Here is a 26028-nt window from a genome sequence, read left to right on the forward strand (position 1 = left end):
TTGAAACTTTTTCGACTCAAACCATAGCCATAACATTAAGGCTTATGAGTCGAATCAAGTTTCGGGACTCTCCCTCTAGGGCGAGGACAAGCGATGAGATTAGAAGAACGGGGGTTTTAGCTTATAAATTTTCCAGTCCATCTGTGTTTATTGGTCTTAGGTGCACGTCTATTTCTCGAATTTTGAAAATTTAAAGAATACTAATTACCCAACGTATTAATTTTGTCAATATATCTTTATTATTTAACTGAAAGACTTAAATATAATTAAGAGCATATTTTATTATAATATCAATCAAATACATTATTTTTTCTTTCCCCCTTTTCTTTGCGCAGCCATTTCCTCTAATTTCTTATCCAACTTTCTTTGAACGTGAACTCTTTTAACCGCGTCCAATTTCTTGGTACTTTCTTTATGGCAACTTGCAATTTCTTTTCTTATGTTACTTCTGGCTTGGGCTTTAGCTTCATTTCCACAGCCGTGTATTTCAGCCATATGATGCGAGAGACAAAATTGCTCTTTGCAAAAATTGCATATTTGCCCTAGTAATTTCACGCTTGTCTTGCATTTTGAAAATGCGCAGACATCTTTGGATTTTGCAATATTTTCCAAAATCATTTCTTCGGAAATTTTATTATCGTTCAAAATATTTTGGGTTTTATTCTTCACTTTTTTGCCTAATTTTTGACAGTGGTTAATGTGTAGTGTGTAATTATTTTCTGGAACGATTTTTGAACAATTTGGACAACATTTATCAAGGTTGATCTTAGTGGCTTCAGCTCTGGGTTTCGTTGTTGCAAAAGTAGCCGACTTTTGGCTTTGTTGTTTTTCGAAAGATCCTTCAATTCCACTTTCAATTGATTTCACCACTGTGGCTTTATTCAATAATTCTGCACCATTTTCCGCAGAGATTTTATTCAATAATTCTGCATCATTTTCCGCGGAGATTTTATTCAATAATTCTGCGCCATTTTCCGCGGAGATTTTATTCAATAATTCTGCGCCATTTTCCGCGGAGATTTTATTCAATAATTCTGCACCATTTTCCGCAGAGATTTTATTCGATAATTCTGCAGCATTTTCCGCAGGGATTTTATTCAATAATTCTGCAGCATTTTCCGCAGAGATTTTATTCAATAATTCTGCACCATTTTCCGCAGGGATTTTATTCAATAATTCTGCACCATTTTCCGCAGAGATTTTATTCCATAATTCTACACCATTTTCCGCAGAGATTTTATTCAATAATTCTGCAGCATTTTCCGCAGGGATTTTATTCAATAATTCTGCAGCATTTTCCGCAGGGATTTTATTCAATAATTTTGCACCATTTTCCGCAGAGATTTTATTCAATAATTCTGCAGCATTTTCCGCGGGGATTTTATTCAATAATTCTGCAGCATTTTCCGCAGAGATTTTATTCAATAATTCTGCACCATTTTCCGCAGAGATTTTAATCACTTCTTCGTCACAGGTTTTAATCGACTTTTCAACAGTTTCATTAGCATTAATTTCAATTACATTTTGCGAAGAACCTTGTGAAGAAATTGCAGGTTCCTCAACGGACATGAAATCTTTTGAACTCCCTTTGAAGTTTAATTACCTCCTTATTCTTATAAACGATGATTTGTCGATTCTCAGCATCTCCTTCGCTGACGTGAATTAATTTGAATTTTTCCGCAATTTCATGCACTAACATACGATCAAATGACGATAAACGCGACGGAAATTCTAATTTTGATTGGGTCTTGTCGATAACGAATGCTGAAATAGTTTTTTCATAATCGGATCTCCGTTGTTCATCGAACTTAACTTGTTCTTCGGATGATAACTTTTTACTCGATTTTTTAAGGCAATTGCCAGAATTAGGCCTAGAATCATCTACCGTCTTAACCAATGCACCTTTGTTAGGCTTATTTTTCGAAGTAGGTTTCTTATCTTTGTTCTTTAATCTATCGGGCCTAGAAACTTCATTTTCAAGGGAATCAAGAAGCATTTCGAAATTCATAAGCGGATCGAACTTCCCCATGTACATTCAAATAATCGACAAGGTTTTTAAGAAAAGGGTGTCGCGAAACGGTAATTGAATCACATATGACGGCCAAGTGACGTTTAGCTCGTGTAATGGCCACATTGATTCGCCGATCTTCCGACAGAAACCCGACCTCTCCTCTATCGTTCGATCGTACAAGGCTTAAGATAACGACTTCTTTTTCGCGGCCCTGGAACCCGTCTACCGATTTTATTTCAAGTCTGGGGTATTTATGAAGCAATCTAATTCGGATTAGTTCCACCTGTAAATTGTAGGGCGCGATTATAGCGGTATCTTCAGGGTCAATACCGCTATTAATCAAATTATCCACGTGAATCGATACTAGATCAGCTTCCCCTTCGTTACCTGAAAGTTTAAATTGATAATCAACACGTGGAAGTTTTCACACCATTTGAAATTACACGATTTTTCCCTGAACATTTTAGAAATCTCCGAGATTTTAGGATCGTTTTATAAACTCTACGAGATTTTAGGATCGTTTTATAAACTCTATCAGAAATATATTACCTTACACGAAGTTCACTTCAATAATGGTTAGTACCGTGGACATCATCTATGAAGAGAAAACCCGAAAAAAAAACTTTGCAAGAGTGAAGAGGCGTGAATTTTTTCCCCCTCCCGACGCGCGCTAGTCGCGAAGAGAAAAATTTTTTCCTCTCGAGAGAGAACTGTGATAAATGGCCACTGCCAAGATAATCTGACGTTTCCTAGAAACGGCGGGATTCAACCGTATTTCGCGCAAGTGAGAAGCCGCTGCATAAGATACAACCATGATACGATTGTAAGAAAAGCACATTTTTCTCACTACGCGACGCTAGTGTTTTTATTTTCACCTCTCTAGGCTCTCTGCCTCGCTGTTCGGGAGGAACGGTACCGTTTCTAGCCTGTAAAAATACTTCATAGATGATGGCCGGCGCGAGGTAGGGAGAAGTGAACTTCGTGTAAAGTAATATATTTCTGACTCTATGAGTCTGACTCTATGAGTCTTTAGGATCGTTCTATAAACTCTATGAGATTTTAGGATCGTTCTATAAACTCTCTGAGATATCAGGGACAGTATAAACTGTATGAATTGTTTGGCACATCATAAACTGTATGAATTGTTTGGCACATAATAAACTCTCTGAATTGTTTGACACATAATAAACTCTCTGAATTGTTTGACACATAATAAACCCTCTGAATTGTTTGACACATAATAAACCCTCTGAATTGTTTGACACATAATAAACCCTCTGAATTGTTTGACACATGCTAAACACACAGACATTTTAGACACATTATAAACTCTCTGAAATTTAGGCACATTATTCAAGTTACATTTTTACGAGCATTTCAGAAATTAGTCTCATTTAGACGTAAAACTATAGTGAGATTTGTTTCAAGGATTCAGGGAAGTGTGATACCTATCGAAATCATACCTTTGGAATCTTCTTCGTCAACTTCCAACTCGTTCATATGACAACCAGCTGTATCAATCAGAAACAATGGCACTGACGTGAAGTCGTTATCTTGAATGTTAGGCAAATCATTCAGTAAATGAGAAGCGACTGACTCATCCGCGACCAACTTGTCATCGTATAATGTTGATGATGAGATCTTCATGATGTCATAATGCATTCGATATTGAATCTCCAATAATTTCACTACAGATGGTGTGTGCGAGCCCTGCAATGTTATTCGCGATAATGTGTATAACAAGGCTTATCGAGGACTTTTGAAAGAACTATGAGCATTATCATAAGTTTATAAGATATGTTCATCCATAAGTTTGTCACAGGTTACAAACTGGAGCTTGTCATGAAGTGAGTGAGGTAGGTCATAGATACGAGGTAAAGCGACGCCTGGTGAGGCGCTGTCAAAGGCTTAGAACAGACTGGTAAGATGTACTGAAAAATAAACCGAGTGTAGTCTGCAATTCTCGCTTGTCGTTCTCGAATTAGCTCGAGTTGTAAGTCTCTAGCATTACGAAATACACATACCGGATATTAATACGTCTTAACCCATAAGTTTACAAGATATGTTCCTTCCATAAGTACTATAGTCTGTCAAACGAAAGAAGAGCCCTGAGAAATTTGTCCAAATTGGCGTCGCCGCCATCGACCCCATAGTACTTTATCAACTTGTTTTGTTTTGTCAATAGTCGTCTGTAATATAGTCTGCTATAAACAGATAGGCTTAATCGCAATAGAACCAATACATTTTTGCAATATATGACAGATACTTTAACTTATGTCATTAAAATATATTGCAATGCTAGTTCAACAAAGATAAAACTGGTGTCTTGTCGTTAATTTTGTTTTATATTCTTTAATACTCGATGATCGTAAAAAACCATGAAACATAAACATATTAAATATATATTGCAAAATGTATTGGTTCTATTGCGTTTAAGCCTATCTGTTTATAGCAGACTATATTACAGACGACTATTGACAAAACAAAACAAGTTGATAAAGAACTATGGGGTCGATGGTGGCGACATCAATTTGGACAAATTTCTCAGGGCTCTTCTTTCGTTTGACAGACTATACCAATACTTTGTAACGCTAGAGACTTACAGCTCGAGCTAGTTCGAGAACGACAAGCGAGAATTGATTAACTACACTCTGTTAGTATTGCAGTTCATCTAGGCATAATCCTATTTAGCCTGCACTAAGCCTTTGACAGCGCCCCACCAGACGCCGCTTTATGAGAATCTATGACCTACGTCACTTCATGACAAGCTCCAGTTTGTAACCAGTGACAAACTTATGCAACATATCTTATAAAAAGAGTCTATAAACTAATGAATAATGAAATCTTCAAAATTATATAATTTATAGATTTGGACGAATTGTTGAATTTATAACATCTATTTTAAAGTGGCTGGCCGTAGCTGTTGGGGTGAAGAAGGGGGGGGTCAAACTGATGGTTAGCATATTGCTTACCCGCCCACCGCGACGGTGGCGCCATTCCTTATGACCAAAGAGCTGGGTGTTTTCCCCCTGAACTAAGGGCGGTCTCCCCCCCCCCCCCAAACAGCACCGGTGAGCCCCTTTAAGATCCCAAATGTTCAAAAATAACTTGTTCTCTTAATAGTCTGCTACTACGAAATTACTCGTGACGTCACACCCTCCTATCTCTTACTTCGGTTTTGGCGACCATAATTGGTACTATGGAAGTCGTTAGATTAGGGGATACAATTTAGTTTAATACCAATATTGACGTCACGTCCCCATAGCTCCTCCCCTCTCAGTACAACTCTATTAATTATATCTAAGTAATTAAAAGTCTCAACTTACATTGTTCCTTTGCCTGATTTCATCCATTTTAACTAATCGTTCCATCAAACTGACTTCTAGGCCATTTTGGGCGGCTTCCTTTGAGAATATAGTGGGTGGCAGTTGCATGTGATCTCCGGCTAGCAGACACCTTCTTCCTTTTAAGAGTGGTATCCAACAGGCGGCCTCTAAGGCTTGCGAACACTCGTCAATAATGACCAGGTCAAAATGGTCCGTGGGTAAATGTTTCAAGGGTCCCTCGTCCGAGGCCCCAATCAGAGTTGATAGAATGACGTCAGCGTTCTTTAAAACGTCACTAAGAACGTTTCTTTCACGCTCTTTTAGTTCTTTTGATAGACGTTTACGTTCGTCGCGGGAAACGTAGGACTTAATTGTTCTATCAGATTTTGACCCTGTCAAATAAAAAGGGTCAAATCTTGAGAATATATTGGGCCATAATAGCAGCCACATCGTTCCCTACCAAGAAGTGATATCTAGTTTATTAGGGAGAAGGTGTAAGATGCCCAAGTATTCGCGCGCCATAGTCCCAGACCCCCTTTCAAGATACAAGAGGGGGGGGACGTAAAAGGAGACCCCGGGCTATTTCGCTACACTCTCCTCAGTCGGAAAATATGACTGTAATTTTCGTCATTCGCGTAGCGCTGACGTGAGTTTTCAAGAACCAATGAGATGCTGGCTGGTTGTAATTTAGAGGCGGCGGGGATTAACTCCGGACCTACTATACGTTTGGACTTGAGATAAAGCTGGAAATGTGGCGAATTTATACCTTCTCCCTAATAAACTAGATATCACTTCTTGTTAATTAGGACTTCTTATACATGTTTTTGAAAATGGTTTGTTTGTTTGTTTGTTTGTTTGTTCAGGGTTCAAACGAAATTTTTATATTGAAAATCCCTGACTTTTCCAGCTTATCCCTGACCTAATTGTGCCAAAATCCCTGACTTTTCCAGCTTATCCCTGACCTAATTGTGCCAATATCCCTGACTTTTCCAGCTTATCCCTGACCTAATTGTGCCAAAATCCCTGACCATTTTAAGTACGTGTTTACCAGAGCCCACTTCATAATTACACCTGCAGCCCATATTTAGCATTACTCGAAGCAATCACGGTTTGATATACCAAACGAAATCCCTGACCTTTCCCTGACTTTTTAACAAGAAACTTTAAAGGGTATGGGAATTTACAATTTCATATCATATTTTACCACGAAAGCGGTATTATGTTACACTTTCGAGTCTCTACTTTCAAAATATCAAGTTTTTAATATAATTCAACCAAAGTTTCTATTTTTAAAATCCATTGAAAAATCACGAAAACTCAGTTTCGATATATCAATAATTTTGTCTTGTCGATCTTGTTCGGTAGTTTTATGACATCACTATGACGTGAGGAAAAAAAGCGCGGGAATCCTATACGCGTCTCGAGCTTCTCGCCAGTCTAAACTCGGGGTCTGATAGCGGAGAGAGTGGCACCATCTCATGTTAAAAATATATCTGTGACGTCAGCGTACGGGGAAACGTTTTAGCCTTTCTTAAAAAGAGGATTTCAAATAGTTTCATATGAAACATTTTCAAATGCACATTGCGGCCAAATAACCAGAAATCGGAGAATTAAAAGCTTGATATTTTTGAATTCACAGAAATTAATTCTATCTTTTGTTATAAAAATCAGAGTTTTTTCAAATGAAGCTTCTCATTCCCTTTAAATAAATTATTTTGAAAGTTTTTAAGCTAAATAATGAAAAACACCACTTTTTTATAGTATTTTTCATTTCCTTTTTCAAATAATTACGCATGCATGCGCAGGTAGAGCAAAATTCTTAAGCTTAACACGATTTAAAACAAGGGGCTTTTAGACCATTTTGTAGGCGAAAGAAATAAGAATTCGGTGATTTATTAGTTACCAACTTAATTACCATTTTCGTAATTTACCCTAGAAAATCGTAAATTACACCTACCCTGGTAAATTACCGCGTAAATTACCATGGTATTTTACCATACTTAGAACCCTACATCTGATAGAGATTATTGTAAGACTTACCTTGCGTCGTTCTTTTGTTTTTCATTGAAAGTTGATCAATTTCCTGTCTGAGTTCCAAAATGACTTGACTTCCGTCACAGGTCGAGAGAATATAATCCAACGAGTACTTCTGCGTTGTCTGCATGACTCTGGCAGGGTGTCCCAATCGTATCAATTTCAATCCCTTCCATCTTGACAAACGTTCCAACAAATTATCAACAGCCATGTTGGATGGAGCGCAAACCAGCATTTTGCAGCCTTGACGCGCCAACTGAAGAATGATTTCAACCACAGTAGTCGTTTTCCCTGTTCCTGGGGGACCATGGATGATTGACACTTCTTTCTGATTCAATGCCAACTTGAAAATAAGGATTTTATCATGTCAGTATTGTCTTATTACTTGAGCATTTAAAGCAACAGGCGGGTCTATTATCACCCCTTGGATTCTGTCTAATCTTCTGGACCCGAATTTTATATTGCAAAAGGCAGGAACCAATCAAACCTAATGCATTAGGTCCGATTGGTTCTATAATATTCATAAAATAATTCTTATGAATATTGCAGAATATTTAAAAAACTATAATATTCATAAAATTTCTATAACTGTCAGAAAAATCCTATGTTCCTCATAAAACTTCTATAATTGTAAAAAAAATTCTATAGCCTAATGCTGAAAAAAAAACCTTTAATTGTCATAAAAATCCTATAACCCTCACAAAAACCTTTGTCATAAAACTCCTATAATCCTCACAAAAACCTTCTAATTGACATAAAAAACTTATAACTGACATAAAAATCCTATAATCCTCACAAAAATCCTATATTCATCACAAAATCCTATATTCCTCACAAAAATCCTATATTCCTCACAAAAGTCCTATATTTCTCACAAAAATCCCATGATGCTAACCAAAATCTTATAATCCTCACAAAAACCCTATCATTGTCCTAAAAATCAAATAATCCACACAAGCCCTACAATTGTCATAAAAATTCTATAATCCTCACATAAATCCTATAATCCTCACATAAATCCTATAATCCCCACATAAATCCTATAATCCCCACATAAATCCTATAATCCTCACATAAATCCTATAATCCTCACATAAATCCTATAATCCTCACATAAATCCTATAATCCTCACATAAATCCTATAATCCTCACAAAAATCCCATAATACTAACCAAAATCTTATAATTCTCACATAAACCCTACAATTGTCATAAAAATTCCATAATCCTCACAAAAATCTCACATTCCTCACAAAAACCCTATAATTCTCACAAAACCCTGTAATCCTCCTCACAAAAACCCTATAATCCTCACAAAAACCCTATAATCCTCACAAAAACCCTATAATCCTTACAAAAACCCTATAATCCTCATAATAATCCCATAATACTAACCAAAATCTCACATTCCTCACAAAAACCCTATAATTCTCACAAAACCCTATAATCCTCACAAAACCCTATAATCCTCACAAAAACCCTATAATCCTCACAAAAACCCTATAATCCTCACAAAAACCCTATAATCCTCACAAAAACCCTATAATCCTTACAAAAACCCTATAATCCTCATAATAATCCCATAATACTAACCAAAATCTTAAAATCCTCACAAAAATCCTATAATTCTCACAAAAACCCTATAATCCTCACAAAAACCCTATAATCCTCACAAAAACCCTATAATCCTCACAATAATCCCATAATACTAACCAAAATCTTAAAATCCTCACAAAAATCCTATAATTCTCACAAAAACCCTATAATTGTCATAAAAATTCCATAATCCTTACAAAAATCCTATAATTTTCTTAAAATCGGTTTAATAAAATGAAATTCTCATAAAGTTGTAGAACTCCTGTACAATTCAATATTCCCAATGAAAACCAAAACAAACCCCAGTATAATTTGCATCTGTTTGTATAAATTTAAGAGGTTAAACTTTCAATCAAGTTTTAATTAAGTAACATATTCTCAATTTGCTCTTTGTCAATGTTAAAAATCTCTGAAAGGAAAATGAACTCCGTTTAACTATGATGATAACTGTTATTGTGATAGCTACCTATCAAATTTGAATTTCAATACAATAACTTCAGGGTTCATACAAACCTGGAAAAATCAGGGAAATAAATAGTTGACAAAAACCTCATTGAAAATTCAGGGAAATAAATAGTTGACCAAAACCTCATTGAAAATTCAGGGAAATTACGAATTTCTAGTAAAATTCAGGGAAATCAGGGAAATTTGCGTCAAACAGGGGCCGAGTAATTAAGCAAAATGTTCGTGAACATACTCGCCATAGGATTAACATTGCACTATACTTTGGAGGCTCATAACTCTGGTTCTATTAGAGATACGGGGATGTCCTTTGAGTATGTTATAGTCTTATTTGTCCCCCATCCAACCATACTAAAAACGTAGGGCTACGACAAACAGGGGCCGAGTAATTAAGCAAAATGTTCATAAACATACCCACCATAGGATTAACATTGCACTATACTTTGGTGGCTCATAACTCTGGTTCTATTAGAGATACGGGGATGTCCTTTGAGTATGTTATAGTCCAATTTGTTCCCCATCTAACCATACTAAAAACTCAGGACTACGGCAAACAGGGGCGGAGTAATTTAGCAAAACTTAAACAAACAACCACCTCCATAGGAATAGCGTTGCAACGGAAAAGATTTCTCCCGTTGACAAGGGTATTTAAAATACGTTAACTTTAATTAGGAGACATAGCGATCGGTTAATCAAAACTTTTTGATTTTAAACATAACGAAAGAGACTGAACCATGAGGTTCAGGAAAATAATAACGACTACATTTACCCGGGTGTCAATGAGAACTGCAAAATGAGAACTGTTTTATACAATATAAAATTTCTCCTTATATACAATTCCATTAGGATGCTAACTCCTATCCGCGAAAGGGGGAAGGGTGGCAACCGGAAAGATCTAGGATGTTTGGGGTTGAGGTAGTTAAGCGACGGCAGTGGACTGAGCATAAACCAGCGGTTTTAAAATGTGAGGCTTCCATCCACTGTCGTCTGCAATGGGTCGTTTGCAACGGTAGGCCTAAACCGTTGCATCCTACCCCCCAAAGAAAAATTATACATTGGTTAAAGTTAAGTTAACATAAATGAACGGATTGTAAGCTAGGCTGTCTAGCGCGTCTTCTTGTGTTGATGATGGATTCCGCCTTGGAGATGGTGGTGTGTTGTTCGGTGTCGTTGGAGATTCGAAGTGTTCGTCAGTTATGGGATGTGAATTTTGTCTTGAAGGTTCTGGAGTAGATGTCAGTTGGGGGTACTTAGTTGTGTGGACTTCCGTTCCGGGATCTTGTCTGATCTGCGGCGGTGATGTCCATTATGGATCTCTGGTTGGTTTTGGAATTCCGTTCCGGGATCTTTTGATCAGCGGTGGTGATGTCCTTTCCGGGATCGTCTGATCGGCGGTGGTGAATTCCTTTTGGGGCTCTGGTTCAGTTTTTCACGTCTTTTCGCCGGGGATTGTCATATCCGCAGGCGCGCGATTTTGGTCGGTTGCGTACATATCTTTACGACGCGCAGTGCACTATTATGCCGGAAGTTAATATTTGTGGGCCATCTTGTTATAAAACGTTAGTCTGGGTAGTGGAATACTCCGTAATTACGCGAGACTTTGGTTATTAACAAGTTAGGGTGGGACACGTTCATTAAGTTCGACATCGGTGATCCGCGAGGGTTGGTAACGTTGCGCTATTTCCGCGTTCAAAAGGCTTGATTTAAATTGAGGGAAAAGTTCGATGACTTTTAAGAAAATTCGACTATTAGTGTTTCAATGAAATTTAAGAAAGTTCAATCCGAATATTAAAATCTGAAGACTGACGAACATGCACCACGAGGCAATTAGGCTTAGCGAGCCCATGAGTACGCGAATTTTCGAATTCCGTCTCGGATAATTTACGGCGGGATTGTGAAATGCGGGCAATCTCAGAAACCGGATCGGGTCCGACCACCCCGGGAAAAAAAGACGAAGCGGCGGTGAGGCACGGCAAAAGAGACGGCCCGGCAAGGTAGACAACGCGGCAACACGAGGGTCAAAAAAGAAGGCCCGAGGCTTAGCGTCCAACGCGAGAAAGGGGTCGCGAAATCCGATCGAACGCGGAGGGGAACGAAGCCTGGACCCGGTGACGGCGAAACGAACGCCGCAATAACCCAGGTTCGAATCCTGGTCACGGCACCATTTGCAACGGAAAAGATTTCTCCCGTTGACAAGGGTATTTAAAATACGTTAACTTTAATTAGGAGACATAGCGATCGGTTAATCAAAACTTTTTGATTTTAAACATAACGAAAGAGACTGAACCATGAGGTTCAGGAAAATAATAACGACTACATTTACCCGGGTGTCAATGAGAACTGCAAATTGAGAACTGTTTTATACAATATAAAATTTCTTTTTATATACAATTCCATTAGGATGCTAACTCCTATCCGCGAAAGGGGGAAGGGTGGCAACCGGAAAGATCTAGGATGTTTGGGGTTGAGGTAGTTAAGCGACGGCAGTGGACTGAGCATAAACCAGCGGTTTTAAAATGTGAGGCTTCCATCCACTGTCGTCTGCAATGGGTCGTTTGCAACGGTAGGCCTAAACTGTTGCAGTACAATTCAAGGAAATCAGGGAAATTTAGAATTCTTATTCTTTAGGGACCATGCATTATCGCTAGTTCTCAGGGTGGAGTCAACATTGAAGAAGTAGCGAAGGAAAACCCGGACGCCATCATTACGGAACCAATTGATATTAAGTCGGGCATAAGTGACGAACAGGGACAAAGAATTGCGGAGAAACTCGGATTTAGCAAGTCAAATATTCCACAAGCGATTGATACCATGAAGAGACTTTACGAAGTTTTCTCCAAGAAAGACGCTACCATGATTGAAATTATGGTTGAGGATGCTTCCGGAGTTGGTAATTACTAATTCTCATTTTTGTCATTTCAATGATACAAAATTGCTCCCATTATCCATTAATGTTGTTTATAAGTGGGGTGGCGTAGCGGTTAGCGCTTTCGCCTGGCAGCAAGAGGATCCCGGGTGGGATCCCGGACTGTGGCACCGGGTGAAAATGTGGGAAGAAATCCTTCTGCGTAGAGTTTGCAAGTTATCTCCCCGCTTGGTAAAACGAGTTTTCTTCCGCGGTCTAACCCGGTTTCTCCTTTCCATCAAAACTTGCAGAGGTTAACGGCGGTAATAGTTAGTAGAGGGCGCTGTCGGTTAGCTGTGGGGGCATAGGGGCTAGCCCCCTGCACCCCTCTATGCATTGTAAACGGGACCCACCCGTAAATAAGCCAAAGGCTTAGTGTGGAAATCCCTTCATAGACAAAGCCTAGATTATTATTATTATTATTATTATTTTTCTATAGTTTACTGCTTGGATGCCAAATGTCGATTTGATGACAATGCAAGTTTCCGTCAAAAGGATATCTTTGACCTTCGTGATTGGAGTCAACAAGATCCGAGAGAAAAAGAAGCCAGCAAATATAATTTGAATTACATTCATTTGGATGGAGATATTGGATGTCTCGGTAAGAAATTTAGTTCAATAGAGAGATTTCAGTTGGCTGCGTAGTACGTCACACCCTCCTTAGTCCTACCACTGTTTAGGCAGCCATATTGGTGGGTTTCAGCCTTCCTTATGCAATGAACCCACCCAATATGGCGGTGTAAATTATCTCACGTATCTTAGCTCCTCCCCCAAACGAAAGCTCTATAAACAGGAGGCGGGGACACCGTGGTTATTCAGGTAAATGGAAGGTGATAAACGGTGAACATTTTTGCAAACGTTTCCCTTGATATCTAGCGTTCCTTTAAATAAAACGACAGCAAAGGTGTTTCTGTTATTTATATTTACGCTAGACCAAAAACAGATTAATGTAATTGAAGAATATCGGATCATAGCTTTTTAGCCTTTGGTACTATCCTCGCGTATTTCATTGAGAAACTTCGTCTGCTTATATTTTGCCTCCATGCACTCACAAACTTTGTATATAGCGACTTCTACCAAAAATAAATAGGGGAAAGTGTCGGACTGCCATATTTTCCTGCCTTTGCCTTAGCTTGACATGCATTTCGAGACGCTCAAGCGCGCGAGAGGTGTTTAGCCAATCAAATTTGAAGTTCATGATGTCATTCTTCCCGAAAATAACGCTCGTACGCCACCAAACGGGAAAATTTGGCATAGGCGTGTCTCAAGGAAGAGTCGCAACCTCGGACCTCCGCGCTCTGTTCTATTTTCTTTAGTGTTATTTTCGCGTTTGAACGAGGTTAAAATTTGTTTAAAACGTTAGCACGCCGAAATTAAATTAAAAATGCCGCAAATCATCATTTATTTCAAAAAACTCATGGGTTTTTAGAATTTCGTTCAAACTTAGGCCCTGGGTTGTCATTATAAGCTAAATGGTTTTAATATTAGTAAATAACATCAATATTAGCAAACTAAATTAATACAATCATTTACATCATCAAATTAAATTGTGGCCACGGTTAGCCTCAGCTAATGTAAAATAAAACCGCACTATTTCTTCACGCGCAATATCACAAATTATCTTAAGTACGTGGTGAATAGGTGAGGGGGATGGAACAGATTTCGCGAGTATGCATTCACCCCTCCAAATGCATGTCACAGACGAAGGAGAGAGTCCGACACTTTCCCCTATTTATTTTTGCTTCTACTGGTCAAAAATGTCATTCTTATCTCTATTTCTCTGGTTAAATAATTCATTCGGAAATTGCGCCAGTCATAAAAAAGCAAAGCTGACGACAATGAGATATAACTCCCGATTATGTTTTGAAGTTAAGAATATATTTAATTGGTGCTTCTTTAAAGGGAATGTGAAGCTTCATTTGAAAAAACCTCTGATTTATACCAGTTTAAACCGATACCGATATGATCCGATACTTGGGAAACCGATACCGATATTTTATCCGATCCTTCGATTAAACCGATACCGATATGGCATCGGTATCGGCCCATCTGTATAGATGATTCTCGATCCAATTTCGGTACTTGAAACTATAAAACTGGCTTATCATACGAAAAACCCATTTTAGACACTAGTTACGTTATCCAAAAATAGATGAAAAACTGTGCTGTCTCAGAGTTTAGGTCTTATGGCGCCATCTACTCTCAGCATAAGTATTTATTTTCTTAAAAAAATATCGGGTAGAAATATCGGTTCATTTTTAACCGATACCGATATATCGGTTAAAGCCAAATATCGGTACCGATACCGATATGGCATCGGTATCGGCCCATCTCTACTGATTTATATAACAAAAGATAGAATTAATTTCTGTGAATTCAAAAATATCAAGCTTTTAATTCTCCGATTTCTGCTGGTTATTTGGCAATATGCATTTGAAAATGCTTCGTATGAAATTATTTGAAATCCACTTTTTATGAAAGGCTAAAACGTTTCCCGTAGGCTTACGTCACAGATATATTTTTAACGTGAGATGGTGCCACTCTCTCTCTCTCTCTGCTATGACACGTATACCTCACGCGTGTAGGATTCCCGCGCTTTTTTTCCTCACGTCATAGTGATGCCATAAAACGGGCGAACAAGCTCGACGAGGCAAAATTATTGATTGAGTTTTCGTGATTTTTTCAATGGATTTTAAAAATAATAACTTTGGTTCAATTATATTAAACACTTGATATTTTGAAAGTAGAGACTCGAAAGTGTAACATAATGCCACTTTCGTGGTAAAATATGATATGAAATTGTAAAGTCGCATTCCCTTTAATGTACTCCAACCATTTGCTATCTCGAATATCACCTTAACGAGTTAGAAAACATGAATACTGCACTAAATTAGCAGCTGCACATAAGAACCTAACACTCCCTCTCCACCCGAACCACACGTAGCTAATACGTAAATTTAATTTACGTTTGTTTTTTTAATTGACCTTACGTTTCTGAAATGGTTCACAGTAAATGGTGCAGGATTAGCTATGGCTACTATGGACATCATCAAACTTCATGGCGGAAGCCCAGCTAACTTCCTTGATGTTGGTGGTGGAGCCACTGCTGAGCAAGTTACCGCCGCTTTCAAGTTGATTACTTCATCCCCTAAAGTTCAAGCCATTCTCGTCAACATTTTCGGAGGCATTATGAGATGTGACATTATCGCTGAAGGAATCATAATGGCTGCAGAAACTTTGGAATTGAAAATACCAATTGTCTGCAGGTTGCAAGGTCAGTTAGGTTCTAATTTCCGTCTCTAATATTTAAATTAATGGAAAAGGTCAGGTAACATAACATTATACCTTAAAAGAACGGCCTTAAAGGAAAAATAATATAAAAGGAATTAAATATTAAAAAAGGAATAAATGATTTCTTATTACAATATGATAATTAGCATTTAATTAGTCTTAAAACTATCAAGGACTACTAGTATAGCATAGTATAGTATAGTATAGCATAGTATAGTATAGCATAGCATAGTATAGTATAGCATAGCATAGTATAGTATAGCGTAGTATAGTATAGCTTAGTATAGTATAGCGTAGTATAGTATAGCGTAGTATAGTATAGCGTAGTATAGTATAGCGTAGTATAGTGTAGCGTAGTATAGTATAGCGTAGTATAGTATAGCGTAGTATAGCGTAGTATAGTATAGTATAGCATAGTATAGCATAGTATAGCATAGTATAGTATAGTATAGCATAGTATAGTATAGCATAGTATAGTATAGCATAGCGTAGTATAGCATAGCGTAGTATAGCATAGCGTAGTATAGCATAGCGTAGTATAGCATAGCGTAGTATAGCATAGCGTAGTATAGCATAGTATAGTATAGCATAGCATAGTATAGCATAGCGTAGTATAGCATAGTGTAGTATAGCATAGTATAGTATAGCATAGTATAGTATAGCATAGCGTAGTATAGGATAGTGTAGTATAGCATAGTATAGCATAGTATAGCATAGTATAGTATAGCATAGTATAGTATAGTATAGTATAGCATAGCATAGTATAGCATAGCATAGCATAGCATAGCATAGCATAGCATAGCATAGTATAGCATAGCATAGCATAGCATAGCATAGCATAGCATAGCATAGCATAGCATAGCATAGCATAGTATAGTATAGCATAGTATAGCATAGTATAGTATAGTATAGTATAGCATAGTATAGTATAGCATAGTATAGTATAGTATAGTATAGCGTAGCATAGTATAGTATAGTATAGTATAGTATAGTATAGTATAGTATAGTATAGTATAGTATAGCATAGCATAGCATAGCATAGTATAGTATAGTATAGTATAGTATAGTATAGTATAGTATAGCGTAGCATAGCAGTGGCGTCTGCTAAATCGAAGCTCTTACCCCTAAAGGGATTAGTTGAATTCTCACAGGCTGAGAGAGGTAAGGGGTAAGTGGTTCGGGGTAGCAGACGCCACTAAACCAATGGCGGATGGCGAAGTAGTCCTTGATAGTTTTTAAGACTAATTAAATGCTAATTATCATATTGTAATAAGAGATCATTTATTTAATTTTTAATAATCTCAATTGTGGAATTTCTTTAAGGAACCCAAGTTGAAGACGCAAAGGCCTTGATTGCCACCAGTAAACTAAGAATTCTTGCGTGTGATAATCTAGATGAAGCCGCTAATATGGTAAGCAATAATATGATACTTAATATGTTATTAAGACTCAGTTGGACGTAAAAAGTAAAATCAAGAGCCTGACGCCACTGTTAATTGGCTGGGGTTTTGAAAAATTGGGTGGTGTGCGAGTACTCGTTAAGTTCGAGTACTGAGCCGAGTACTCGACTCGATAATTGGTTAAAACATATTGAAATACTGGAGAAAGGTTCGAGTAGCTTTTTAACTTCTTAAATACTCGACTAATGCTCGAATCGAAGACTTATAACTTTAGCAGACGATGTGCTCACGAGCATTTATTTTGAAAATAACCTCTATAATGTTTAATTGTTCACTAACAATCATTTAAACTTGTTAGATATTCGATAATTGAACATCTTCGTTATTTACTCGATTAATACTCGACAAGTAAATATTTGAGGCTCGATAAATACTCGGAATTCAAGGCTTATAACTTTAGCAGACGATGTGCTCATGAGCATTAAAGTTCAGCTAGCTAATTGGACTAAGTCATCTTGCGACTTATTGCCACTTATCTAACGCCTTTACAATGCATAGAGGGGTGCAGGGTGCTAGCCCTTATGCCACAGCTAACCTACAGCGCCCTATACTAACTATTACCGTTAACCTCTGCAAGTTTTGATGGAAAGGAGAAACCGGGTCAGACCGCGAAGGAAAACTCCTTTGACAAGCGGGGAGAGAACTTGCAAACTCTACGCGGAAGGATTTCTTCCCAGATTTTCACCCGGTGCCACAGTCCGGGATTCCACCCGGGATCCTCTTGCTGCGAGGCGAAAGCGCTAACCGCTACGCCACCCCAATTAATTTTGAAAATAACCTTTTTTGTTCACTAACAATCTTTTAAACTTTTACTAGATAATTGAACATCTTCGTTATTTTCTAGAAATTTACTAGATTAACACTCCGTTAGTAATTTTTTGGGACTCAAAGTAACTCAATAGATACTCAAATAAAGCAAATTTGTCCTAATCTAAATGCACTATACTCGAAAGAATTTTTGATACTCGGCTCAATACTCGATATGAAATAATATTTTTGATACTCGATCAGACTCTGCTCGAAACATTAAAAACGGGACTCGCACACCACTGGTCTTCTTACCCTTTTACCATAGCCCACTTGATCACGCACGCTGTCTGCACGCGCTCTAGAAGCCCGTCCAAACGATTTTTTTTACATGTTAACTCGCGAATGCGGCGCGTCACATAGGTTCGGTCTAAACTTTCAAACCCGTCTGGTTTTAACATGGGCGTCTATGGGAGCGGAAAAGTTTTTTCAACGTTTTTGACAATATTAGTGCATCCATTGGTTCAAATCTCTTGAATTTTTAATGAGACGTGTATTGAAAGGTTTGATATTATCCTGTAAAATTTAAAGTCTTCAGCTATAATAGTTTTTTTTATAAAAAATAAAAATCATCACATAGTAGGGAATTTTGCCCCATCAATTTCTCTACTATGTGATGATTTTTATTTTTTATAAAAAAAACTATTATAGTTGAAGTCTTTAAATTTTATAGGATAATATTATACCTTTCAATACACGTCTCATTAAAAATTCAAGAGATTTGAACCAGTGGATGCACTATTTGGGCCAAAAACGTTGATAAAACTGGTCCCCTCCCATAGACGCCCATGTTAAAACCAGACGGGTTTGAATTTTAGACCGAACCTATATTATTCTCATTCTTAGGGTCGATTGAGCGGGCTTCTATAGCGCGTGCAGCCAGCGTGATCAAGTGGGCTATGCTTTTACCCAAGTGAAATCTAGGCCTAGGTTACTTTTAATTTAGTTAACATTAATAACTTTTAATTCCTCTAAACAATTATTATTATTATTATTATTTCAGGTTGTAAGGTTGTCAACTATCGTTGGTTTAGCAAAATCAGCGGCGATTAATGTCAAATTTGAACTTCCCATCTAAATAAAAATATGTAGCTTTATTATAACCGTTAAATTCGTAATATGATCAGTTTTAATTTGCACTGGGACATATAATTTTTGTATAATTAACGCCTAAAATGTTTTAAAAACATTTAATGCAACAATTAAGCATTTTCCCTATCGCCGGAAGTTAGGCTTATCTCGGGATTTGTGGAGGGGAGTAACGGGGAGAAATTCCGTCTGTCGTCTGCTACAGAAGGTATTTTTGGCCTTTTTAGCAGACGACAGACGTGTTATATTATTCCCGAGATGAGCCTAAATTGTGGAGGGAAGTAACGGGAAGAAATTCCGTCTGTCGTCTGCTACAGTACATATTTTTGGCCTTTTTAGCAGACGACAGACTTGTTATATTATTCCCGAGATGAGCCTAAATTGTGGAGGGGAGTAACGGGAAGAAATTCGTCTGTCGTCTGCTACAGAAGGTATTTTTGGCTTTTTTAGCAGACGACAGACGCGTTTCTTTCCATTACTCCGGAAGTTAGGCTTATCTCGGGATTTGTGGAGGGGAGTAACGGGAAGAAATTCGTCTGTCGTCTGCTACAGAAGGTATTTTTTTTTCCCTTTTTACCAGACGACAGACGCGTTTCTTTCCATTACTCCCCTATATTATTCCCGACATAAGCCTAAATTCCGGCCATAGGGAATAAAGTTTATTAAGCTTTAAAATTTTAGACCGTACATATTGAATACTCCTTGAAAAAATAAATATTAATTTTATGTATATATCAAACTTTCTATGTTAATTTATGTTAGAATTAATAAATATTCCCAATAAAGTTCGTGAGATACATTAAATTCCTTAAGATAAAATGAAAATTTTAGGAATGTTAGAAATTGGGTGTTGCTTCATTCATTGTATGATAAATAAATGCCAAATGTTTCAATTCTTTTATTAAAAACTTTATTCTTTATTGCTTAATGACGTTGAAGAAGCCAGCGTTACCTTTCTTAAAGGTAAAGGTACAGGTAACATAACATTATACCTTAAAAGAACGGCCTTTTTCTAAATATAAAAAGGAATCAAATATTAAAAACAAATTAACGAGCATTTGATTATTTGCAAAAACGAGGACTACTGCGCCATCCGCCATTGGTTTAGTGGTGTCTGCTAAATCGAACCACTAACGCGCGTGATCGAGTGGGCTATGCCCTATCATACACTAGCCTTTAAGAATTCAACCAGTCCAGTAGGGGTAAGTAGTTCGATTTAGCAGACGCCACTAAATCAGTGGCGGATGGATCAGTAGTCCTCGTTTTTAAGACTAATTAAATGTCAATTATTTTGTAATAAGAGATCATCCATATTTTTTAATTAATAATTTTCCTTTTATAATTAGAAAAAGGCCGTTCTTTTAAGGTGTAATCTTATGTTACCTGACCTTTTCCTTCAGCTCCATAAGTGTGTATTTCAAAGACTAGGCCTAGTAATGTTTAAAATTATCGCGATTTTAATTTAACTACCATTTGTATTCAAGCACTTTAAATTGTGTCTAAGATAAAATATTTTGGTTGTGCACTTTGGCCGGACTAATAAGAAACAAAGCAGTGGGAAGCCCGGGAAAACTAGTTTTTGCCGGGACACGTGGAAAAAACCGGCAAAACCATAGAGATATGGGCAAAACTAAATTTATGGTTACAAAGGGGTAAACTAGCGTGTTTTAAATGCATTTTCGAGATGCTTGTTAATGTTATGTTAGAAAAACAACGATAATTTTTAAATTTGAGATGTTTATTGCTGTATTAAATTTTTAGTATTCGAATTTGCCAGGGGCCTTTCTATAAGCAATTGGTAGCAGAACAAAAGTAGAAGCGGTTTCATCGAGGGTTTCATACTTTAGTCTATTTCAAAGTTTCCCCATTAATGAAAGACGGACTAGAAAACATTCTTTCTAGATCTGAATTTTCTCACGCTATAAAGTAGTGGCACTTGCACACAATTGCAGTAAATTTAAGTCATAATGATAACTGATAATTTATATTAATTTAGCTTCAAGTTTTCCGAGTTTTTCGCGAACATTCAACGAATAATTAGTCAAATACTTTAAATAGAAACTAGGAAAAAACCTTAAGAAGTGGAGAAACTCGCGGAAATTTTTTTTCCCACCAAAAATTAGTTTTTGTGTTGTCAACTTGTCGCCCGGTTTTAACCAGGTTAAAACCGGTATTTTTCCACCCTTGGCAAAAACTTGCCAACCCTGCTTATCCTTGCCAAGCCAAAAGAAATAATTAACAGATATAAAATTTTAGTTCAATATTGAAACCGTGCAATTTCCACAAGATATTTTCATAACCAAAAATGGGTTATATCAAGGATGATGGGGGATGATGTTTAATCTGATAGAAATTTACTTGTTAACAACTGTGGAACCACTCAACCCCAGTCGGACGCTAGAATTAGGGGAGGAGTATTCGGAACAATAGCGGGCAGTTCACCTCAGACGAATCAGGAAGACTGCCCGCCATTTTTTCGTGTATTCCTCGCCCATTTTCTAGCGTCCCACCCAAGGTCCCACCGGACCTGAGTCGTTCCACAGTTAGAGGGCCGATTTCTCTCAGAATACGCTTCATCCCACCATCAACCTTGCTTATACGCTTGTAATCTCCGTGATCTACTAGGCCTTCGAGAGCATTAAAAATCCCCGTATCACCTCATAGCTTAAAACTAACACCGCCGGAATAAGACTGACTGCAAAAATGCTTATTAATAGACGCGTTTGGTCGTCACTGTCGTTGAATATTTCATCTTCAAAGTTAGTTTCCGAAGTGACGCATCTAGAGTCCGTCAACCAATAGTGTAGTTCTAAAGCTTTATCGCACAAGCAAGCAGACGCCGCAAATCGAATTCTGCAAAAGTTAATGAAGTTTTCATCATTCTGAATTTGTCCCGCTTCAGGTTTTAGGGTTACTTCAGAAATTTACACATAATTGTACCACAATGAAGATTAATTTTTGAATTATTTTTTTTTTCGAAACTAAGCAAATAAAACCTTCTACTATCGAAGTAATTATTAGATTGTTTTCATGACATTCTCAAAAGTTTATAAAACACATCAATTCGTTTTCGTTATCAGTATTTCAAACTTTTATAAGATACATTCCATAATTATGACACTACCTATACTTCGTAAGGCTAGACACTTACTGAGAGATAGTCCGAGAAAGACAAGCGAGAATTGAGTACACTCGGTTTTGCAGTCCATCTTCCTATTTAGTCTGTATTAAGCCTTTCACAGCGGCTCACCAGACGTCGCTTTGCGAGAATCCATGACGTTTCACCTACGTCACTTCATGACATGCTCTCAGTAACCAGTGACAAACTTATGAAACATATCTTATGAAATTATGGTAAATGGTAATGCAAGGAAGATATGTTCCCCTAAAACTAGACTGTTCGCATAGCCTTTCATTTGTGTTAATTTAAATTTAGTTTGGGGACGAATTTTTAACACCATACGCCACTTCAATCCTCCTAGCCAGATGTAGGCCTAATTATAAGCAAATTTCTACAATTACAGTTCAAATAAGGCTGAGAAATTAGTTGGGCCAGTTTCAAAATTAAATGACTGGGTATCTACTGGCCTTCAGGCTACTCATTAAATTAAAAATCTTCCAAGGTTACCCATATTAAGTGACTAGTGTCCAGTACATTTATTTATAGTGCCTGGGCTCTACCAGTTTAAAACAAATCCTTATCTCTCAGCCTGGTACACATTTTTGTCGCCGACTGAAGGGCTGTTAGAATTTTGCGCGCTCTTACATTCTATTGATGTTTTCCAACATGTCCTTGTCGATGGAATTATTTCTCTTGATTTGAAACGCCGAAGAAACCGTTGTTAAGGGAAATGGCGACATGTAAAACAATGGCCGGGCATCTTCTTTCGTGAGAGTTTCCTTGCAGTAGTCTTCCACATCATCGATTTCATCGTTCCAGACCACATAAGCTCGCTTTCCTGTCGACACACTAGCCATAAAATCTCTCATATCGGGTTTTTCGTCTATACGTCTACTGTCAATTTCCTTGCCTTCAATTCCAGGTATAGACTTTATTGAAAAAGATGTCAAAGATATATTTTTGACCATCCTCAGATTGCAAAATTCAAAAAAAAGGTAGAAAGTGAAGTAATTGATAAGTGTGTCACTGGTTACTGAGAGCTTGTCATTGTTTCGTTGTGTGGGTTTCTTGAGAGGATTGTGTATCTTTAGTAAATGTGCATCATAATAATAAACTTAAAACAAACTTAATTTATTAAGAGATAAGGCATTACAATCTAGGAACCTATGCCATCACTGATCCTACTCTAATACTGAATGATAAGGGGCTGGCTATAAGCTTGCACAGCTGTTTTACTAGGGCTGAACATATTCATACAAAGGTTTTGACTAGGGCTGGACATATTTAACTGAGAATACGAAACATCTTTTTTTTTTTTTAACATGGTCATAGGATCCATAAACAAAGTAAATCACAAAAAAAATCATTTTGAAACAACATAGTCTTTAAGATGGGACGGCATACGATGTACGCGACGCGGACGGGTACTCGAAGGCGAGGTTGGAATTGATCCTGACGGGGTCGGAGTTGAGGTGTTGGTCGGGTGTATGGCAGGCGGTGACTGACTTGTCAGCGGCGATGACGGATGAATAGGTGACGATGCCGTGCTAGATGGTGATGGTGTAGCGGGAGGAGTCGGTTGAGTAGAGTGTGAAACCATACGGTGAGGGTATCGGCGTGACATGGGAATAACAGGACCAACAGGTGGTGGTTCTGAGGAGGTTGTGCGGTTGGTCAACGCAGGAGGTAGATGAGAGTCAATAGTGCGCGTTGATCTAGGTTGGTGAACGGGTCGGAGGACAACTCTGTTGCGTCGGTAAACGCGGTCTCCAAGTTTGACTAAATATGATCGTTCTGCAACCTGGTCTAGAACAATACCCTTGGACCATTTCTTCGTAGTGCTGGAGGGAGTTGGCTTGACCCAAACAGCATCACCTTGCATGAGTGGAGAGAGTGGAGAGGCAGTTCGATCGTAGATTTGTTTAGTCTTCTGACGTTTGTGTTGGAGTGTAGTAGTGACATTTTTAGGAACTTGCGGTTTGAGTAGTGAAGCGGCCATAGGCATTTGTGATCGAGTGCGACGAGACATCAAACGTTGGACTGGAGACGTTTGAAGTGCTTCTGTCGGTGTGTTGCGCCATTCAAGTAAAGCGAGGTAAAAGTCCTTCTTAGTTTGTTCCAGTTTTGTGAGGAGCGTCTTGGCAATTTTTACTGCCGATTCGGCTTTACCATTCCCTTTTGGATAATAAGGGGAGGAAGTCTTGTGAGCAAAGCCCCATAGATCAGCAAACTCTTTGAAGGTTTGACTGTTGAAAGGCGGGCCGTTATCGGTCAGAACAGTTTTTGGGATTCCATAGCGCGCAAAGTGGCGTTTGCATACTTCAACTACTGAATCAGCTTGACTATCAGGGAGTTGATCTAGTTCCCAAAAATCGGAATACGAGTCCACTGTTACGAGGTATTTTTTTGAGTTGGCATTAATGGTAAATAGGTCCATAGAGACGTTTTGCCATGGTAACTCTGGTAGAGGTAGAGAAAGTAACGGTTCTTTTTGTTGAGCACGTTGAAATTCATTACACGTTTCGCATGTGGAGACTAGTTCTTTCATTTGTTCTTCCATATGCGGCCAATAAACAGATTCTCGAGCTTTGCGCATACACGCTGCTATTCCAACGTGGCTAGAGTGGAGGATGTCTTTAATTTCTGCATACATCGACTGTGGCACGACAATACGGGAACCTTTGTAGATAATTCCGTGGTCAACTGTTAGTTCGTCTCGAAACGAGAAAAAGTGGCGAATCTCTGAAGGAACTTTTCCGATTCTATTTGGCCATCCTTTAGCGATTGTGTGAATCAGGGTTTGCAAAGTTGGATCTTTGCTAGTGTGACGTGCGATGTTATCCAATTGTCTGTTAGAGACTTGTACATGATCAGCATGGTCTATGCTCTCCAAAAATTTATTATAGCGTTTTTCTTCTCTGAGTGAGAAGACAACGTAGTCAGCGTGTGTTTCCTGTTCCTCTTGATTGTTCTGGAGAGGAAACGGAATTCTTGAGAGGCAGTCAGCTATTAGCATTTCCGGACCCTTCTTGTATGTTACTGTGAGGTTATAGTTCTGTAAATTAAGTAACATGCTTTGCAATCTTTTGGGTGCTGAGAGTAGAGGCTTCTTCCAGATGTACTCAAGCGGTTTATGATCGGTTTCTATTGTGATATTGGGATGTCCACAGAGATATTGGTGGAATCTTTGACATGCGAAGACTATGCTTAGACATTCCTTTTCAATTTGCGCATAGCGGCGTTCTGTAGGAGACAATGTCCGTGAAGCAAAGACCACAGGTTGGTTATTTTGAAGAATCGTGGCGCCTACTCCTATGTCGCTGGCGTCACATTGTACTGTAACAGGTTCATGGACATTGTAGTAGCGCAAAACAGGGAAAGACACAACTAGGTTCTTGATTGCGTCAAAAGCTTGTTTTTGATGCTTTCCCCAGTGCCATGGAGCGTCTTTGTGTGTCAACTGACGAAGGGGTTCGAGATAATCTGAGAGTTTGGGTAGGAATTTGGCCAAATAAGTTGTAAATCCAATAAAGCTGCGAAGAGCTGTGACATTTTGCGGTGGAGTCATGTCTAGTACCGCTTTAGTTTTCTCCGGATCTGGTTTTACTCCTTGAGCAGATAATACATGGCCAATGTACGTTACCTCAGGGAGGCGTAAGCGTAGTTTTGCTTTATTCAAACGAAGATTTCTCTCGCGAGCTCTTTCCAATAGCTTGAGCAGATTTTCATCGTGGTTACTGATTGCTTCGTCCAGTGTATCTCCATAGCCTATGACTAGAATGTCGTCATGAATATCTTCGACACCTGGTAAACCTTCCAGAAGTTCATGTTGTCTCCTTTGAAACTCTTCAGGAGCGGTTGAAAGACCAAATGGCATTCTGAGCCATTTGTACCGTCCAAAAGGAGTCCAGAAAGTTGTCAAGTCG

The 26028-nt window shown here is 38.1% G+C and overlaps 1 protein-coding gene and 1 pseudogene across 2 annotated transcripts; one reads left to right on the top strand and one right to left on the bottom strand.

Annotated features, from left to right (window-relative positions):
* Positions 1–182: 182 nt before the first annotated feature.
* LOC149588656 (DNA-binding protein SMUBP-2-like) lies at positions 183–11076 on the bottom strand (annotated as a pseudogene). The gene is made up of 6 exons (XR_016379781.1): positions 11011–11076; positions 7378–7714; positions 5338–5729; positions 3475–3721; positions 1600–2398; positions 183–1568 (listed from the first exon to the last, which is right to left on the bottom strand). The product of XR_016379781.1 is annotated as a DNA-binding protein SMUBP-2-like (transcript).
* A 252-nt stretch (positions 11077–11328) lies between these two features.
* Positions 11329–18989, top strand: LOC149588657 (succinate--CoA ligase [ADP-forming] subunit beta, mitochondrial-like). The gene is made up of 6 exons (XM_089862071.1): positions 11329–11418; positions 12058–12319; positions 12774–12935; positions 15345–15608; positions 16949–17037; positions 18896–18989. Exons 1-6 carry the CDS (start codon positions 11329–11331, stop codon positions 18968–18970), a joined length of 942 nt encoding a protein of 313 aa, XP_089718197.1. The 3' UTR covers positions 18971–18989.
* Positions 18990–26028: the final 7039 nt, after the last annotated feature.

Source organism: Phalangium opilio, unplaced genomic scaffold, assembly GCF_054372755.1.
Source record: "Phalangium opilio isolate 3A_F unplaced genomic scaffold, DU_Popi_V2 ptg000537l_1, whole genome shotgun sequence".
NCBI lineage: Eukaryota > Metazoa > Arthropoda > Arachnida > Opiliones > Phalangiidae > Phalangium > Phalangium opilio.